General features: G+C 39.1%; 1 protein-coding gene across 1 annotated transcript in view; it reads left to right on the top strand.

Moving 5' to 3' along the window:
- PLPPR5 (phospholipid phosphatase related 5) overlaps nucleotides 1-21,137 on the top strand; it is a 322,528-nt gene that overhangs the window by 280,059 nt on the left and 21,332 nt on the right. Inside the window, exons 7-8 of the mRNA XM_055146503.1 lie at nucleotides 5,396-5,572; nucleotides 15,393-15,512. Of these exons, the coding sequence (XP_055002478.1) occupies nucleotides 5,396-5,572; nucleotides 15,393-15,512 (297 nt within the window). The remainder of the gene's footprint in view (nucleotides 1-5,395; nucleotides 5,573-15,392; nucleotides 15,513-21,137) is intronic.

The raw sequence follows: 21,137 nt of genomic DNA on the forward strand, positions 1-21,137 counted from the left end.
ATGTTTATTTGTTAGGAAAAACTATGGGCAAGCACAACTGAGGAACATGCAATGGACATACATCACTGTATCATTGTATCACTGTCATCTCGTTGTTTGTCTATTTACTCGAGCGGGCACCAGTAGTGTCTCTATTATACTTAGCCCTGAGATTTTAGCAGCCTCTCCTTACTCATCTTTCCCAACGATTGGAGGCTCTTACAGGGTCAGAGGAATGAGACCTATTACTCTTTTTGGCATATCGAATACGCCATGGGTAGCTTGCCAGGCTCTGCCGTGTGGGTGGGATACTCTCGGTAGCTTGCAGGGCTCTCCGAGAGATATGTATATATCTGTTACTGTATTTTGGATATGAATATGCCACAGGGAACTTGCCAGGCTCTCCCAAGTGAGCAATAGACTCTCACTCTCGGTAGCTTGTCAAGTTCTCTAAGAGGGAGAACTAGGCTATTAGATGTCGCGCTCAACTGTCGAGGCTCTGCTGGGGGGCGGGGGAGGGAAACACAACCTATCCCCTCCGAGGGGCCCTGGTGAAGACAGCCAAGCAGGAGGACAAGATACTGCATCGCTCTCTTCCAGGAGCTTGGTTTTATAGTCCCTGGATGTTGGCCGTTGATGGGATTACATGGCACCAGGGACAGTCTCTGGGTGTGACAGCCTACCTACTGGAAAATGGGGATCTGGGTGGAAGAGGCCCCATCCTGATTCGAATAGCCTTGGAGATCTTGGCCCCGGGTCCCGCATACCTGGGTTCCTCTGCCAGCTCCCCCATGTTTAAGGCTCATCCAAACATGTGGAGAGTGGCCTGAGCATGGCCATGGCTTGGTTCTGGAGGTCCTCAATTATCAAGGCTCTGCTTGGTTGGGGGGGAGGGGATGGAAACACAACCTGTCCCCTCTGAGGGGCCCCGGTGAAGACAGCCAGGCAGAGGGACATACATCATACATACAAAATATGTAAGAGAGGGTCCAGTGTGATAGTACAGCAGGTAGAGCATTTTCCTTGCAGTGGGCCAATATGGATTTGATCCCTGGCACCACACATGATTTCCTCAGCCCTGTGAGTTGTGATTCCTGAGCTCAGAGTCAGGAGTAAGCCATGAGCATAGCCAGGTGTGGCCCAAAGTTATATATATGGAAAAGAAACATCTTCTGGGTGTGATTTTCAGCATGTGATGAGGCGAAAGGTAATTATCTATCAAGGAGGGCTCCAATATGATCCTTCACTGATGGGCACTGTCTAGCCAAGGGCCTGAGGTCCTTATTACCACAAAAGTATTCAGAGGATTATGTCTTGGCCAGAACAAAGCCAATGATTGTTGGTGGCCTCTCCTAATGAAGACTTGTCACATCCTCCAAACAACAAGCCTCAGGACTATCTGGCAGTTGTTTTTTTTTTTTTTTTCCACCACAGAGACTCCTAAATTTGCGGGAGGAAAGATACTGGGAATAAAATTGCAAAATGTTGAGACCATTAGATTATACTAGAGAAAGTTTTGTGAGTTTGTGTAGTGGCCTTTTTGATAGTCTTAACACATTGCTTTTGAGTAAGTAGAGAAACTTAGGGATGAACTCAAGAGTCAAGAGATACTCAAGATTCAAGTGTGTAGTCCAAGTTTACAGGTTATTCTAGGCCTATGAAACCTGGACAGATAATGCCTGTTCTAGATCCGACATGTCCTTGAAGGAAACAGACCAAGGATACACTTTAATATAGCTTTGATGGAAGATTTCCCAAGTGCCTCTTATTTACACCCTTCCTTACTTCTCCTGCAGTGTAGACCATGGAGAAAGCAGCCCCTACAGTCAACTACTTTATTCTATCTTTAATTTCATAAACATTACTCATTTATGTTCAACAGCTGTTTATCCTAGGCAAGAAGTCATTGTAGGAAAGACAAGGCCACATTAAGTGTCAATTTTTTCCTCATATTTCCCATTGACATCTCTCCTCTCTCCACTGTTTCATCAGTCAAGCTGTGTATTTTCATCACAAACCTTCATCTCCATGTAACAACAGTCAAGTTGTACATTTGCATCAAAAATTTTACCTTCATTTAATTTCATCATCTGCAAACCAAAGGTAATGAGGTCCTATGGATATACTGAGATAATTCATGTAAAATATTTTGTGTTGCCTTAAATAGTGATCACAATTTAAATCATAGCAGTACTGAATTAGAACACTGTTAATAGTCAATTATAGTTCAACATTTATTGTACTTTAATAAGGATAAGATTTTCACAGAAGTGAAGAAATGCAAAGGTACAACACCATTAACCAGCCTGAAAGCTGTGGTACAGAAAATCTCATAAGAGCCCAAGTTTCACTCTCTATTCATAAGCATTTGTCGAATAAGAAAATACTCAGCTCCCCACCACTGAAAACCTGAAGTGGCGTGATGTTTTTGCCTCATTATTTGTGTGGGCAAAGCTCTTTAAAAAATTCTCTGGGAACAGAAAAAAAACAGCATTTTCTCTTTCTCATCTCTTACCACCTTCCTCTCAGGTATACTTATCCCCCATACTACATCAGTCAGCTTTTCCAGCTCAGGCTGAGAATACACAGACAGTGCTCCCACCGCGTCAGGCCTGAGACGGAGACAATCCAACTTGTTTTGTTTTGTTTTGTTTTGTTTCCAGAGTATTGAGACCTGGAATAAGTTGCCAAGAGCTAGAAATTGGCTGGCCTTGTATCACATGGGCTTTTAAAATATTCATCTATCCTTTTCTGGCAACTAACAGGGTTGCGAAATTTTCATAGCATTCTAAATGGCTTCTGCAAGCTAAAAACCTAAACTTAGTTTAATCTCTTAGGCAAAAGTATTTTTTTTATTCAACTCAAGACAATAGGCAAGGGGACATACTCATTTTTCACTATATTTCTATGTATATTATCATTATCAAATGTTCGCATTAATATACAACTTGAGTATATTAAATCAATATGCTTAAGTATGCTAATTATATTGAGTATATTAAGTATACAAAGTCATCTATTTTATAACTACTTTATTATCACTGTCACTGTCATCTGTTGCTCATCAATTTGCTCGAGTGGGCACCAGTAATGTCTCCATGGTGAGACTTGTTGTTACTGTTTTTGGCATATGGAATAAGCCACGGGGAGCTTGTCACTTTCTGCCTTGCAGGCGGGATATTCTTGGTAGCTTGCTGTGCACTTCAAGAGGGTTGAAGGAGTCGAACCTGGGTTGGCCACGTGCAAGTCGAACGCCCTACCTGCTGCACTATTGCTCCAGCCCAACTACTTTATTAATGACTTGAAATGATGACCAATACATTTCCCCTTGCAATCAAAATATTTGTCTGTTTACATGGTTTGAGTACATAGTTTGAATTATAAGCAACTAAACTAAACTATGGAATAAAGAGTTTGGGAGGAATATGTAATCATTGCACAGTGACTTATACAACTTGAAGACATTTTATTGATTCCAGGAAGATGCTACTGTATGTCCTTAAGCTTATGTGATGATGTTATTAATGTAGGTGTCTATCCCTCATATTGTTTCTGTTGCAGTTTATATAGGCCCCCTATTTTAATGCCTAATTAATGTCTTGTTCTAATACTATTAAAATGTAAGTAAGGGGCTGGAGCAATAGCACAGTGAATAAGGCATTTGCCTTGCATGAGGTCGACCCGGGTTCGATTCTTAGCATCCCATATAGTCCCCCAAGTATTGCCAGGAGTAATTCCTGAGTGCAGAACCAGGAGTAACGCCTGTGCATCTCTGGTGCATCTCCGGGTGTGAGCAAGAAAAAAAAGCAAGAAAAAAAGAAAAAATGTAAATTAGAATGTTAATTTTACAATTTCGGATAACAACATAAGAACAAACCTTGCTACTGCATTAAATTTAAATTTATTTTTAAGAATATTTGTTTAGTTAAAACATAACCACTTTTTTCCTTTGGCTAGTTTACTGTAGCCTTTATTATGTGACTACACTAATGTTAATGTTTATGCTTTTGATATACAAAATTGGGTACCTACACATCCAGCAAAGTGCCCAAGACCTTCCACTACTGTCTTTGTGTTAGCTATTTATTTACATATTTATTAATTTTCTTTGGTTTGGGGGTCACACCCAGCAGTACTCAGAGCTCACTTCTGGCTCAGCACTCAGGGATCACTCCTGGTGGGGCATATGGGACCATGTGTGGTGCTGGAATTTACCCCATATTGGCCGCAGGATAGGCAAGTGCCTTATTCACTGCATTTTCTCTCTGACCCTGCCATTTTAGTTTTAAAGGTTCTCTTCATAGGTCTGGGTTTTTTATTTAGTTTGTGTGTGTGTGATATTCTGCAGCTGAGCTCACGGGAGCGTATGTGGTGCCTTATTGGCTGTGCTTTCTCTCTAGCCCCATAGTTGCTGATTCCACTGGGCTTGTGCTCTCTTATTGCATTCCAAAACAAAATGATAAACTCTTGAAACACTTAATCAGTTTCCTTCATACTGATAGAAGGGCGATAGCACAGCAGGTAGGGCATTTGCCTTGCACGCAGTCGACCCAGGTTCCATTCCTCCGCCCCTCTTCCCTCTCAGAGAGCCCTGCAAGCTACCAAGAGTATCCTGCCTGCACAGCAGAGCCTGACAAGCTCCCCGTGGCATATTTGATATGCCAAAAACAGTAACAAGTCTCACAATGGAGGTGTTACTGGTGCCCACTCGAGCAAATCTATGAACAAATTCAGATGCAACAGGAATATGTTACTGTCATCTCGTTGCTCATCGATTTGCTCAAGTGGGCACCAGCAACGTCTCCATTGTGAGACTTGTTACTGTTTTTGGCATATTGAATATGCCACGGGGAGCTTGCCAGGCTCTGTCGTGTGGGCGAGATACTCTCGGTAGCTTGCCGGGCTCTCCGAGAGGGGCGGAGGAAACAAGAATATGTAGATTAAATAATTCTTATTTTGTTCTTATTGGAGATGGGGCAGTTGCATCTGGCAGTGCTGAAGGGCTACTCACAACTTTGTACCCCTGTGTTGTCCCAACTGTTTTGAGGAGAAAATAGGTGATGAGGATCAAACTCCAGCCTCCAGCAGGAAAAGCAAGTGAGCTAGCTATTCATTGAGCTAGCTCCCCACTGCCCACTGATTCATTTTCGTTTAATTTGGAACATTTATGCTCAAAGTTCCTAGGTGACTAATGTTACATGTTATTTGGCCATTACTAAATATATTTAAAATTAAGTGAAATTCATTCACTGGTAAAATTCTATTTTTAAGGAATTTCCTTCATAAATTCATATGTGATACTTATTTGAAGCATATTGCTTATGTATGTGCATAGGTATGTATAGATTCAGATACATAGGATGTCTACTAAGGAAGTACAGTCACAAACGGTCATGTTTCTCATTTAATATTGCAGATGTACATTACCAACACAATCAAAGCCAAAGGAACAAGGCTGGCTAAACCTGTGCTATGCTTGGGCTTAATGTGTTTGGCCTTTCTTACTGGACTCAACAGAGTAGCAGAATATCGAAATCATTGGTCAGATGTGATAGCAGGCTTTCTTGTTGGAATATCTATAGCAGTATTTCTGGTAAGTATTTATTTAGATACTACTTGTTTTTAACTAACTTATGTAGCTACCTGTAATAAATTCAAGTATAAATTACTGGATATTTCTAGAGGTGATACCCCAAATGATACTACATATTGTAAGTCATTTGTTTCTTCTTCCTCTCCATTTGCTCTGCCTAAATTCAGGCTTGTGGATCTAAACAATGTGAATTCTCACTTAAAGGTAACAAAATAGTTTCATGTAAGGTAGAACAAAGCTATAAATACTCAGTGCTCCCTGGGTAGTTTATAAGTATGAGTTGCTTAATTATTTCTTTTTAAAAATTATTAATTAAAAAAATTTAATTCTGGTATTTTTTTTTTTTTGCTTTTTGGGTCACACCCAGCAATGCACAGGGGTCACTCCTGGCTCATGCACTCAGGAATCACCCCTGGCGGTGCTCAGGGGACCATATGGGATGCTGGGATTTGAACCCCAGTCGGCCGCGTGCAAGGCAAACGCCCTACCCGCTGTGCTATCACTCCAGCCCCGTAATTCTGGTATTTTTTAATTCTAGTATATAATACTTATAAGTACTCTAGTGCTTCAGCAAAGTACTCTCCAACAGCCACTGTGTCTCAGGTAAGAGTAACCTGTCACTACTTCTGAGATGAACTTGCTTTCTTCCCAAGACTAAAGAGTCGTAAATAATTCCCACAAATAGTTTCAAAACAATATTATCTTAAAGCAGATCACCAAAGGGATGAGAGCTTACAGTGTGATTTCTCATGAAGTAAATTTGCCATCTCTGTTCTTTAGAACTTTTCCATAGGTTTTGGTTATTCAAAAATATATTTTCACTTGACTTTCAAATTAATCGATCTATCATAGGTATGACACATAGCAAATTTCATCAAAATGGGAAAAAGTTGTGAACTATTAATCAAAATACTTTTTTGTATGGCACATTTTAAGAAACTCTATTTTCATTTGATTACATTCAACTTGTTTTGCACTGTTATATTTACTAGTTCAGCCTTTTTTCTTAGAAACAATCAATATCCAACATCAACAAAAACCCACATGAACCTTTCAATCTACATATTAAAGTTCTTTGAACACAGTTAATATGCCAAGAAAGTGTAATAAAAATCTCTTACGAAACAGTGATGGCCATGCCCTAATCTTAACCCACACGCATATTGCTTTTCTCTCTGAAGTTACTTCTGATTCTCAAGGAATTGAGGCCACTCCACCCACTTCTCTCTCTAGTGTATCCTATAGCTGTGGTAGCTGGCCCAAATTCCAGCAAAGCCTTGTTTTACGCATCCCAATTAAAACAGGTAACACTTTCACAAAATAAAACAAACACCCACACAAATCTCAAGACAGTGGGTAATCAGAGCAGGCCAAGGGTCAAAATGTCAAAGTTATGTTGTCAAATTTTATCTGCCGCTCAGCTCCAGAATTTCTTCCCTGGCATTGTAACAGGACCCCTGCTTTCCCCCAGAGCATAGAGTTCTCTTCCCTGTACTTCCAAGGAAGAGACTTTTTCCAAAGCCAAATCTAGCATCCTCTGTCTTCTCAGTCACTTCTGCCTCTGAGAACCATTGGTGAATGCTGGACTGGGCATGTACTCCTGGTACCTTCCAACTATGCAGTTTCACAACTTGCTGATCACCTGTCACATTACCACACATCCAGTGAAAAGGACACAAGGAAGTAATATTCTGAATATATATCAGCTAAACCTAAATGTCAGCTTTCATGCAAACACAACCTGTCTATCCCCTGAGGGTGTGGCCGTTTGCTTCAAAATTTGATGATAGTAGCCAGGCTACATTCTCTTCTTCATAAAAAAAAAAAAAAAAAAACTTTACTGGGCATCTCTGTAACCCCAGTACTGTGTTTGATTCTACAAATGAACCTATGAGAGAGGTATGTTCCTTTCACTTGACCAGGTGATAGATATTCTACTGATACAAGAAAGGTACAGTGTTATAGAGGGTTAAATGTAATGGCAAAAGTATATTCAAGAGATCAGTTCTTTGCAGACTCTAAAGGGCTCCAGGGGGTGTGTAATATAAGCTTGAGAAGTCTTTAAATTGGGGGCGTTTAGGATAGGGTAAAGGGACAGAGGACCAGAGAGCAAGTACACAGAAACGCTGTGAAATGCATCAGATAATAAGCATGTGTGGTGTAGCAGCTGGGCCAGTGCATGGTCATCAGCATGAGAAGAAAATAGAAAAAGCACATTTCCACTTTCACGGAGAGAAAGTAGAAAAGTGTATTTGGGGAATAAAATGTGTGGTCTTGTATGTTCAAGTTGTATGGGCTTTCGTTTCGTTGTAGTTGATTTTGGAGTCTCTCTCATGGTTTAAGTGAGTTGAAATAAAAAAAAATAGAATTGAAGCTTTGTTTTTATACGTCCTCAGTTTTGCCATAGGGTGACTTTCCTGTCTTTCAGTTTCTTACCTTTTAAATCAAGCTCATGAGAACTTTCTCAGAGCATTATGACCACAAGGGCTTATAAAGGTCTAACAAGATGGTATGTGTGCAGTGAATGGCCACATGAATGCCTGGAGGACATTCTGTAACTCACCGTGTCCATTCAGTTTCTTATATTCTGTGATTTGTGCCTTGAAATTATGTTGGATGCAAAATAAACACCAAGTGAGAACAGAGGAAACGCGTTATAGAGGATCAAGGAAATAAGGCAGAACAAATCAGGTCTGGCTGGATACAATGAGAAGAGAGAAATTCTGGGTGGTATTTAGGACACCCCCTAATGGTTTGAAGCATGAAGATACCCTGGAGATAATGAGATGAAAGAGAAGGAACAAGCTATAATGATCCCTGGGTTTCTCTTTGGGCAACTAAGTAGCACATTTATTTCTAGCAGTGACTATAGTTCAGACTTGCAATATCTTGAGGGTGTTTCCAATTATCTTACGATGTGTGCTGAACTATAAAATGATTTTAAAAATTTAACACAAGCTACTGAACACTAAAAGACATCCACATCCTCCAGTCATCCAGACCCAATGTCTACCAATTGCCAGTTCATTTCCACTCAAAAATATTTCCTCTATATCTTTATTTTTCCTTTTTTCCCCACAACCTATCGATTTTAGAGATCAGTGTTTTTCCCCTTTTTTATTGCTATGCTTTCAGCTGCCTCCTCGTTACAGACTTTCACCTGGGGACCCCTGTCCTTCTAGACACATTATGACATCAATGCTAATGAAAAAACAAAACCCACAAACCTTTACTGGGCCTCTACTGTAACCCCAGGACTGTGTTTGATTCTAGAAATGAACCTATGAGAAAGGTATGTTCCTTTTACTTCACTAGGTTTGTTTCCTATGACTTCAAATCCAGACATTTGGACGAGTTTCTGAATTTTTTGTCTCTCCAGGGAAATCCTGTATTTGAAGACTTGTCAGTGTTCTTCCCTTGTGACAGACAAGCTATATCTAGTCTACACCTCTAGAAAGCCAGAGAGGGGTCTGGGAGTCCGACAGGTGTAGGGCCAGTTCTGTGTTTACCACTCTCGGATGTGGGACCTGGAAAAGTCATGGCGATCTCAATATCTTAATAGCGAGACCTGTTCTGAACTGTAAAGAGGCTACTTTTTCCTCAAAGTCTTTTTTTTTTTTTCTTTTTGGGTCACACCCGGCGATGCACAGGGGTCACTTGATTTTTCCTCATTCCTACCACATTTAGTTTTCCTGGTTATAATTTAACAAAAAATTATTTTCTCAACTATAACTATTTTCCCATTTGCTTTCTATTTAAATATAGAGAACAAAAGCCTATACTTAGGAAAAGAGAAAACAAATGCCTGTTGAACCATAGCTCTAGATTGATTTGTTATTTTATTAAAACATATGCCATAAACTATTTCTCAGAACATGTGGATTATAACAATTCGAATTTACTGAGCCACTACAATAGTTTATTGTGCCAACATGTAAAATCACATACCACATATCATCATCATCATCATCATCATCATCATCATCATCATCATCATCCCATTGATCATTGATTTTCTCGAGCGATCTCAGTAACTTCTCCATTTGTCCTAGCCCTGAGATTTTAGCAGCCTCTCTTTACTCATTCTTCCCAACAGTGCTGCATTGGAGGCTTTTTCATGGTGAGGGGAATGAGACCCATTATTGGTTTTGGCATATGCCACGGGGAGCTTGCCAGGCTCTCCCATCACATAACATCATGATGCTTATATATAATCACAATAATGTTATTTGAATACTTTTCCTCTAATCAAATTTTTCTAGTCAGTATCCTCAAATAATTCCTCCAACAGCACACTGAAATAAACTTACTATTGGCCTCATTTTCCAAATTTAGAAACTTGGGGGCCAGAGAAAAAGCACAAGGTGTGCCTGACCCCACTTTGATGCCTAGTGCCACACGGCCCCTCCAAGATGTAACATTAGTGACCCCCAAGCACCATGAGAATGTCCCTAGCTTCCTGAGACTGTAGGGCTGGAGTAACAATGAATTCCAGGGTGCTCGAATTGAACAACCTGGTCTGATTGGCTAGTATCACTGAAAATGACCATCAAGCCCCCTGAGCATCCCTTAGGAACCTGCCCCCTCAAAACAAAATTTTAAAACTGGAGTCTATATCCTAGATATCTAAAAAAATCTACCCAGGCTAACAAAATTAGCAACTAAGAAACCCCAAGATTAAAGTTCAGGTCTATTTGATCCCAAAGCCTCTTTATCACCAGACACCAAAGATTGCGAGTAACAATGGCCACAGATGGATCAGGCTGATTTTTATTATCACTACTGGGAAAAGGAAGCAAAAATATATGTGAAGTTTTGTTTTCACTGGTTTCACTTCTATAGGAAAAGCCAGAACATTTCCAAAAAAGTTACTTTAACTTGTATAGGAGCATTAGAAATTTTGAGAATTTTTGGTATAATGGATATGCAGTTATTGATTTATTCTTTTACTGGCACTGGGAATGTGCTGATGAATTAATCGAGTGTCTCTGCTTTGCAAGGTTTACAACCTTGGAAAAGAATGATAGCAACAAAAGTGTTATTCTAAGGATGTAAAAACGGTATGCAGAGGCAAATTTTTATGAAAAGAATCATAGCTTTGTGTAAGTGAAAACAAACAAAACAAAACAGAATTAAGGAAACTAGGGAAGAAATGTTACCAAGATGGAGACCCACAGAGCAGAAGGACATTCATTCCTGAAGACAGTGGAGGTAGGGACTCCAAACAGAAAGATATGGAAGCAAGCAGAGTGTTTAGAAAAACCCAGAGAACGAAAGCTAGAAAGGTGAGCTAGAGCTTAAACTTCAAAAATAAAATCTTTTAAAAACGGAAGTCCAATATGTGTTTAATAAAAATTGTTTTCACAGCAGTGTAGGAAGGACTAAAGGAGGGATGAATGGATTTGACGAATTTTAGAAAACTACGCAAACATCCAGGCAAGCAGTGAAGTTTTAGTGTTTGGAGTTGGTGTGTGTGTGGGGGGGGGAGAATGAAATAGATGACAGATATCAGATATAAGGTATTGATATACTAGGGGAATAAAATTGAGCAGTTTGTTTATGTTTGGGTGCTGGTGGCATGGGGCTAAGTATCCATCTCTCAGCCTTGCACAGTAGTGCCCGTGAAGGGGGATAGTACGCCCTTTTCACAGCAGTATCCAGAAAAACGTTTTGAGGAGGACGAAGATCGTGGGTTTTACCTTGAACATTTGTTGAATTTGACATACTTTGCCCACCAAAGAAATGGAACTGACTTGGCGAGCGAATGTAACCTCTTGACTTCTGTGCTGAGAAAACTGTTACTCAGAGAGCCATCCACGAACATCCAGACTCAGGATCTAATCAGATTGTCTTGTTTTTTCCTATTAGTATCTTCACTAATAGAAAATCAATTTCATGCCTGTGAATATTTGCAGAGAAGACTCATTAAATATTTGAATATTATTCTGAGGAAGATCTGGTACTTTCCTGCTTTATAATGTAAATAACAGTAATGCAGAATATTTATCATGGCAATAATTATTTACCTAATGTTTACTGTATTATGCATTTAATATTATATGTGAATATTAACTGCTTTAATGATATTTTCCTGATATTCAGTTACAGAAAAGATAACTAGTATAATCATTCAGAGTTTTCCAAACTCAAATGACATAAAAAATAAATTGCATTAATTTCAGAAGCTCAGAAAATATTTAAGAGGATCTTTATTCATCTTATGAGTTTTATATATCCACATAGTTATTTTATTTCAACAACACTTGCTTTGGAAAAAATGTGGTAATTTTTTCATGTGTCCAATTTTCCATTTATAATATTAATGAAAATGGAAATATATGTATTGTGTGTATTTTTAAAATTAATTTGAAAGTGCTTGTTTGTTTTCTTACTGAATGAAAGTCTTGTTTCATACTTTGGAAGGGAGATTAGAAGGCCACACGTGCAATGCTCAGGGGTTACTCCTGGTTGTACACTCAGGCATTAGCCCTTGGGGCTCAGGGCCCATATGGGATCTTAGTGCTAGAACCCAGGTCAGCCCTGTGAAAATCAAGCACCCTACCCATTATACTCTCTCTGGCCCCCTTGTTGCCTCTGTTTTACTGGCTGTGGTTGATTGGCAAAAGACATCCCATAGTCCAAATTTGACCCACTATCTATATAAAAAAATTATATAGAAACTTTGACATTCCAGTTAATTTATGAGTTGTCTCTGGCTGCTTCCACACCAAAACATTAAAGGTTTCTATAAATCTATAGAAGGTATCTATAAATCCAAAATATATGCTATTTGACACACAGAATTTGTTGACCTTTATTTTGTAGCAGTCACTATCATCCTCTATAAAGTCACTATTTGACAATACATTTAGCAACTCCAAGTCTCTAAACTCCTTTACTTCAAGATTGTGATGCAATGATAAAGTTGTGGTACCAAGTTATCAGATTTTAATCACTATTCTGATCTTTAATGATTCCTTTACAAGGCAATAGAAGAATATTTTTAAAAATAAAAGGAAATCTTTTTTTTTAAATATAATTAAAAAATATAATTTTACATTACATATTATTTTTAGATTTGTGGATTCTATTTAAAAACTGGAAAATAACCAAGATCTAATTGGTTTTTGCTAGTGGGAATGCCGACTGGTTCAGCCCTTTTGGAAGTACAGACGCTTCTCAAAAAATTAGAAATTGATCTCCCATTAAACCCAGCAATACCACTTCTGGGAATATATCCTGGAGATGCAAAAAAGCACAGTAGAAGTGACATCAGCACTTGTATGTTCATAGCAGCACTGTTTACAATAGCCAGGATCTGGAAAAAAACCCGAGTTTCTGAGAACAGATGACTGGTTAGGGAAATTTTGGTACATCTACAAAATGGAATACTATTCAATTGTTAGAAATGATGAAGTCATGAAATTTACATAGAAGTCTCTATGCAATATGGAGAGTATCATGCTAAGTGAAATGAGTCAGAAAGAGAGGGAAAGACATAGAAGGACTGCACTCATTTGTGGAATATAAAGTAACAGAATGAGAGACTAATACCCAAGAATAGTAGAGATAAGAACCAGAAGGATTGCTCCATGGCTTGGAAGCTGGCCTCACATGCTGGGGGAAAAGGCAGCTCAGATAGTGAAGGGATCACCAAGTAAAGGATGCTTGGAGGGCCCGCTCAGGATGGGAGATGTGTGCTAAAAATAAACTATAGACCGAACATGATGGCCACACTTAATAGTTGTATTGCAAACCACAACACCCAAAATGAGAAAGAGACTAAAAGGGTGTCGCGCGCCGCTTCGTCCAGCGAAGAAACACGCAACTCGGAGATCCTTTTGGCTGCGATTTATTCAGGAACTTTCTCATGCGTTAGAGAAGAAATCAGGAACGGGGACGAGGAGGAAGGAGGAAAAGGGGACGCATGAGGGAGAACCCCCTAGCTAGGTGACTTCCCCCCTTATATACCTCTCGCTTCTTATTTACACCCAAGTGTCTGCAGCTGATAGGCTAGTTACACCTTGTGGGCGTGACAGGACATCCTTTTTTCTTACACCTTGTGGGCGTGACAGGACATCCTGTTTTCAAAACACGATGAAATTAACAAGAACAGGTGTTGTTTAGGAAGCACGGTCCTGTGGAGGCTCTCCACAAAAGGGAATGCACCTGCCACAGAGGTGGGGGGGCTCGTAGAGAAGGCTGGTGGGAGAGCTACAAGAAACTGGGAATATGGTGGTGAATAGGCTAGAGGAGGGATGGGTGCTCAATCGTTGTATGAACTGAAACACTAAGCACGAAAGTTTGTAAGCCTATAGCTGTACCTCGCGGTGATTCATTAAAAGAATAAATTAATTAATTAAAAATAAAAATAAAAAATACTCAATGATAAACTCTACTAAAGAAAAGGCTTTTCAACAAAACAGTTGTGAACTATACAATGTAAATGTGTAATTATATCACTGTCACCCTATCATGTCATCCCGTGGATCATCTGTTTGCTCGAGTGGGCCCACTAACGTCTCCATTCGTTGTTGTGTAATTATATATTAAAAGAAATGAAATTAATTAAGAGAATTAATTAAAAGAAATTATATATTTAGAAAGAAATGAATGTTAGGTTGTAACTACAATTAAATTGTAGTTACAATTTATTAAATTGTGTTTTTGTTGAGTAATAGGATAAATTCCTTAAGATGATGACCCAAGAATATCTTAGCCACTACTTAGGATAAACCAGTAGTAGCGAGTAATTTTCTCTGTTGTTCAAATCACTGGGTCTTAAAAGGTAATTCATCTGTATCAGAAATGTCTGTAATGATTTTTAAGACAACTCCTAAACACTGTACAACATCTATGAAATCAGAACTTTAGGGGAGGAGTTAGGGATGTACATTTTTAACAGTGCCAACACTGTTTTTTGATGCACTACTCCTCAGTAGTTCAAATTTTTCTACCTATGAAATGTGTTCAATTGAAGCAAGGATCAATTTCCTTAATGCAAAGTGTCTTCTACTTTAATAGAAACCCCAGGAAGCAACTGGTGAATTTCTAATATATGGGATATGGGATACAGTAATAGACAGCAAGCAAGGTTAATTAAAGGGTTGCTACTAAATTAACCATCAGATGTATGAGGTTTATTATAAAAGTAATGACCTTGAAGCAATGGAAAATAATTAGCATGTAAATGAAGTTGTGGGTTTGGTCTCATAGGGAAAGGTTTGCCCTTTATGAATTTTTGCAAGCTTACAATATTTTTTCATTTGAGTTTATAATCTAGTTTAATGGACATTTTAGAACACTTGAATGGTCATTATTTGCTGAATTACATATTAATCAATGAGTTTTCTTACACACATTTGCTTTGAAATAACAAAATATGTACAAGGTGGACGTGAAGTTGAATTAATATTTTATTTTATAAAATTATATTTAATTTTGTGCTGGAGCAGTAGCACAACAGGTAGGGCATTTGTCTTGCATGCGGCCGACCCTGGTTCAATTCCTCCATTCCTCTCAGAGAGCCCGGCAAGCTACTGAGAGTATCCTGCCCACATGGCAGAGCCTGGCAAGCTTCCCGTGGCATATTTGATATGCCAAAAACAGTAACAACAAGTCTCACAGTGGAGACATTACTGGTACCCGCTCAAGCAAATTGATGAACAATGGGATGAGAGTGCTACAGTGCTACATATTTAATTTTATTTTATAAAATTAAAGCTAAATAATGTTAATATTTTACCAATCTTGTTAGATTATTAAGCTACTTATGAAGAGCATGGCTTTGGCTTAACTGTAATTTTTTTCTGAAATTTAGGTTGTGTGTGTGGTAAATAATTTCAAGGGAAGACAACCAGAAAATGAGCGTGTACACATGGATAATCTGGCACAGATGCCAATGATCAGCATTCCTCGAGTGGAAAGTCCTTTGGAAAAGGTAACATCTGTACAGGTGACTCATAATTTAAATTCTAAAATGTGATTGTTTTCTAGAGAAATTAAATAATTATTCCCCAGAGTACCTGCATATTTTATTTTATAAAATTATGTTTAATTTGGGGCTGGAGATAGCACAGCAGGTAGGGCATTTGCCTTGCACACAGCCGACCCAGGTTCAATTCCTGAAATAAACTTAGAGTCTTAATAAGGTATGAGTAAGTATTTAGTCACTGAAGACATCATCTTAGAAAATATGTACCTCTCATTTACATATTGATAATATACCCAAAATTTAGTTTCCTGAGATTTTGAGGTGTATGAAATGGGTTTTGTACCTTGCTGTGACTCCTTGATACCAGCTGCCGTGAAGTGAGCTCATTCAGAAGAAAATCAAATAGCTTAACTTGTGAATATGTGCATTTTCCCAATATATTGCATTCACTCCTATTTATATGATAAACTCCTATTATAATGTTCGGCCTGCAATCAGCATTTGAAAATTATTTTGAGATGGATTGATAGTACAGAGGTTGAAGAACATACCTGGAATACAGCCAGTCCCAGTTTGATCTGTGACACTGCATAAGGTTCCCTGAAATAACAGGATGCAGCACTGGAGGGCCCTCTGCACTGTTCCCAGGGGCTTGGGTAATCCCCAGCACCACAAGGCCTGAGCAGCATCACCTCATTAGGCCTCTGCATTCCTGGTCAGCCAAGAACACTAGTAGGGGGACCCGAATCTTTTCAAAACTACTGGAGAAGCCATGCCCAATTCTCCCTTTATAGCTGCAAGTATACTGATGTATATGTACCATATATATGAGTATGTAAATATATGAAATACATAAATATGTAAATATATACCACATCCATCACAATTTGCCAAGGCTTTGCAGAAGAAAACTGGCTGTGTTCTCAGAGAAGCACCAAGGATGATGTTGAGCTGAGTAGAGCCAGGCCGTATTTTGTAGACAAGTTCAAGGCCTCATTGGTCCATGAACACTGAAGCCTGTTGTCTAACAAAAAAGGATTTATACAGATTTTGTAAGCTTGATAGTAATGGTAAATGCAGATGCTGTGTATATCTGTAACTGGCAAAAAAGTTGCTCAGTGAGCTGCTCAAACTTAGCCCTCTCTTTGGCCATGTTTTCATCAGTATCTTAGATGAAGAGTTTAATTACATGCTAACCAAGTGTTTAGAAGCCATGAAGCTGTGAAGGATAATTAATACATTGGATGAAAGAATAAGTTAACAATTAACTATAAAAAGCAAACGTTTTGTATTCGTAGTAAGAAACAAAAACCAAACATTGCCCTGGGTAGCCCTGGGTACGTCTAGGCTGAGTGCACAGATCAGGGCAGCTAAAAAGACTCAGCAGCTGTAGTGGGGCTACTGCTGTGCTTGTGCCAGCTGCAGGGTATGGCTACCCAGAGAACTGAGTGATGCTAAGTACCATTAGGAAGCAGGATGTCCTGAGTGAGAGGACTGATGATGCACATTGCTCTGCTCTGAGGGACCATTTTAGAATACTGTATATTGCCAGCTGTGGCCAGTTTAAAAATGGATATTGACAAAAACAGAACTGTTGGCACTCAAGAATGAGTGAATACATTTGTCAGGATGGTGAGTGGGTGCAAGGCCTGGATTATGAGAAACTTTGGAAAGAATAAAAAAAAATGATCAATCTAGAGAACAGTAGAAGCCGTGGAAGAATACTGCCTTCACTAAATAGCTGAAGGACTGAGTATGGTAAAGGGAGGAAAATTGTTTACAGGGTTTCATGATGACAATTAGGTTTTATAAAAACAGAAAATATAAGAATATAAATAACATTCAGAAAGAAGAAAAGTATTTATGAAAATATAATCGCTGCCTTGAGAGCTATGAATTTTTCTTTTCTATAAAGATTCAAGAAAAGCCATGCAATCACTTTCCTTTCATCGTGTAGAAGGAATTCAAGCATACAAATGACTATAGAGATACTGTAAGATGGAGATGATGATGATGGTCATACAATTTGATGATCATTATTGATCTGTCAAGAACTGCACTTGTTGCTAATGTAAATTCCACAAACATCATAGTTATGTGTTACAAGTGATAAACTTAATTTTATTAATATTTTAACTCCTAAAATCATATACATTCAGCACAGTTTTATTTTTTCCAGCAGTTTTAAACCTGGGTATAATTATAGTGGCAAAAACTACTAATCAGTCAACATCTCTTCTCTACATGTTGCTTTTAATTGAATCCCTTAAACTAGTTTTGAAATCATTTGTGACTGCCCGACTACAGACTGTGTACTACAACTCACATTACAATTGGCTATGACTATCAACTAAGTTCAGACCGACCTGTAGAATATAACAGAACGTGTAAGTGTAATCTGTACTTTAGCTCTTTGAGGACTTGTCCTGGACATTCTCTACCCCTTCTTACAAAATGTGATGACAGACATAATCCTTAACCTTTTCTAAATGACATAAAATCATTCAGTTTACAGCAGCATGGATGTAACTAGAGGATATCATGCCAAGTGGAGTCAGAAGGAAAGGGACAGACACAGAATGCTGTCTCTTATAAGTGGGACTTAAGGATGCTCATCAAGGTAGCAATAAAGGCCCAAAGGCATCATGATGAGATAACTCATCCACATAGCTGAATGGGGGTTTGGGAGAGGGAGGGATCGCCTTGAGAGAGGGGGATGGTATACAGGTGATGGCTATGGTGTTGAAATTACGTGCATGAGAAACCATTACTTATGGCATTGTAAATCACAGAATCTCAATTTTGAAACATTTTTAACCTGATCTGGGCAAAAGAGATGCTCAGTGGGTCGAGCATATGCTTTGCATGCAGGAGACCAGGTTCCCTACCTGGAACTCAAGCCCCTGAGCACCACTGGGTAGAGCACAAGAGCCAAAATAAGCAAATAAATTAAATAACCGCATCTCCTTAAGTTCCACACGCTTCAGTGCTTTGCAAACATCCACCTCATTAAAATTATATTGTAATATTTCGAGAGATATACCTATGTAATAATATATTTGTAACAAATAATGCATTCAATAACACAAGTATTAATTTAGTGCATGGTTAATTAAAAATAAAGGTCAAGGGACTGGAGTGATAGCACAGCTGGTAGGGCGTTTGCCTTGCACGCGTCTGACCGGGTTCGATTCCCAGCATCCCATATGGTCCCCCGAGCACCACCAGGAGTAATTTCTAAGAGCATGAGCCAGGAGTAACACCTGTGCATCACTGGGTGGGACCCAGCAAAAATAAATAAATAAAGGTAGAAAATTATGGAATTTAGGAAAAATATTAAATATATGCTCTATAAAATGGCTATGATAATAAGTCGATTCTTTTATTTCATGTACCTCTGAAATTAATGTACCTCTGAGCAATGGTCACAGCCTTCCACTTTTTAGTTTTCATATTTATTTTAGGAAGGTTTTTAGGTCACACCTGGAAGTGCCCAGGAACTGTTCTCAGCTCCATGCCCAGAGGTCCCTCCTTGTTCTATGTTTGAGGGACCAAGTGATGCCAGGGATTTAACCCAGCACTACTCACCAAGCTCTGCCAAGTATAGTCATGAAGGCCCCACACACCATCAGGGCAAACCTGGTGGCCCCAGGGCCTAAGCATTGCCTCAACTCTGAGCTCACAGTACAGCTTGTTTGATTGATTTTATTTGGAGTGTCCTCGCAGAACCCTGAGCACTGCTTGGAGATACTCAAAAATAATATGGAGGCCAAAAAGATAATACAATAGGTAGGGTGCTCGCCTTACATGCAACCAACCCAGGTTTGCTCCCCTGAGTCCTAGATGATCTCTGGAGCCCTGCCAGGAGTTGCAGAGCCAGGAGTAAGCCCAGAGCACTAATTGGTCTGGCCCAAACCAACACCACCACCCCTCGCCAGAAATAGTAAAAGAAACAAATTAATTAAATATTCCAGGAGGAAGCAAAAAAAATTAGAAACCTTTATATTACTAATATCAGCATTATTGTTTTTATTGATTTTCTTATGTGGGAAATTCATCTATTTCATTTGCACTCAAGAGACGATTTAAATAAAGATGGTTTGGCTGAGATTCCCTTCTCTTTACTCGGCAGGATACCTTCATGCCACACACTGTTGATCCCAGAATATCCTCTTCACTTGCCTCCTACCGTCAGCAAGCATAATGCTCTCCACAAAGAACATGACCCTCTCTCCGCTCTGACTCAGACCATCAAAATTCAAAGTGCTGGGAAGATATATACACATATTCGTCAGCTGAGAGAGAGGGGGGAAGGCATCACTTACAGGAAAACTAGTATAGCTTTTTATTTTCTTTATTTTTTGAGAAGGGAAGGGGTAAACACTGGTGACGCTCAGGGACTATTCCTGGCTCTGTGCTAAGGAATCATTTATAAGATGCAGGTGATTGTACTCAGGTCGCCCTGTGCAAGACAAGTACCTTACCTGCTGCACAATCTCTGCAGCTCTGCTTTTTCTTTTCTTTCTTTTTTTTGGGGGGGGTTGGTATTGGGGGAAGTGTAGAGTTCATGTGAACTTTCCAAATGATTTTTTTCTTTTGTTTACATTAATAATTTTTAATTGAATCACTGTGAGATATACAGTTACAAGTTGTTTGCAATTGGGTTTCAGTCATACAATGTTCCAACACCTGCCCCCTCATCAGTGTACATCTCCCACCACTAATTAATGACCCCAGTTTCCCATTATCCCCCACTGCAAACCACAGCCTGCCTCTATAGCAGACACTTCTCTCTCTCTCTCTCTCTCTCTCTCTCTCTCTCTCTCTCTCTCTCTCTCTCTCTCTCTCTCTGTCCATTTGGCATTATGATTTGCAGTACAGGCACTGAATGGTTATGTTTTCATGTTTGTCCCTTTACCAACTTCCAGCACTCAGTTCTTTTCTATAGTCATCATTTTCAACTATTCTTTTCATGGTTCTTTCTCTCTCCTAACTGCCCTCCCCCCATCACTATTCCTTGTGACTGGCTTCCAATGTGACCAGTCCTTCTGGCCCTTGTTGCTACTGACCTTGGGTATTAGTATCATAGTGTTTTTCACATTCCACAAATGAGTTCAAACTTTCTATGTCTGTCCCTCTCTCTCTCTCTCTAACTCATTTCTCCTGGCATGATACTCACTGTCTTCATCCATTTATATGTGAATTTCATGACTTTGTTTTTCTGGTGGCTGCATAATTTTCCATTGTGTAGATGTACCATAGTTTCTTTATTGAGTCATCTGTTCTTGGGCATTCGGGTTATTCTCAGATTCTGGCTAGTGTGAATTATGCTACAGTGAACATAGAAATGCAGATGGCATTTCTGCTGTGTGTTTTGGGAACCCCAGGATATATTTCCAGAAGTAGCATTGCTGGGCCATATAGAAGTTCAATTACTATTACGAGTGCTAGGGATTGAACCTAGGTCAGTCGCATTCAAAGCAAGCATTCTACCCACAGTACTATTTCTCTGTCACCTACAATAGCTTTTGCCTTTTGAGATATGGAGAAATTGGAAGTAACATTATTTTCCTCATAATTCCTAATTTAAAAGAGGTAATGCAAAATTATTCCAGTAATAATTCCTAATAA

The sequence above is a fragment of the Sorex araneus genome, chromosome 8 (assembly GCF_027595985.1).
Source record: "Sorex araneus isolate mSorAra2 chromosome 8, mSorAra2.pri, whole genome shotgun sequence".
In the NCBI taxonomy this organism is placed as follows: Eukaryota; Metazoa; Chordata; class Mammalia; order Eulipotyphla; family Soricidae; genus Sorex; species Sorex araneus.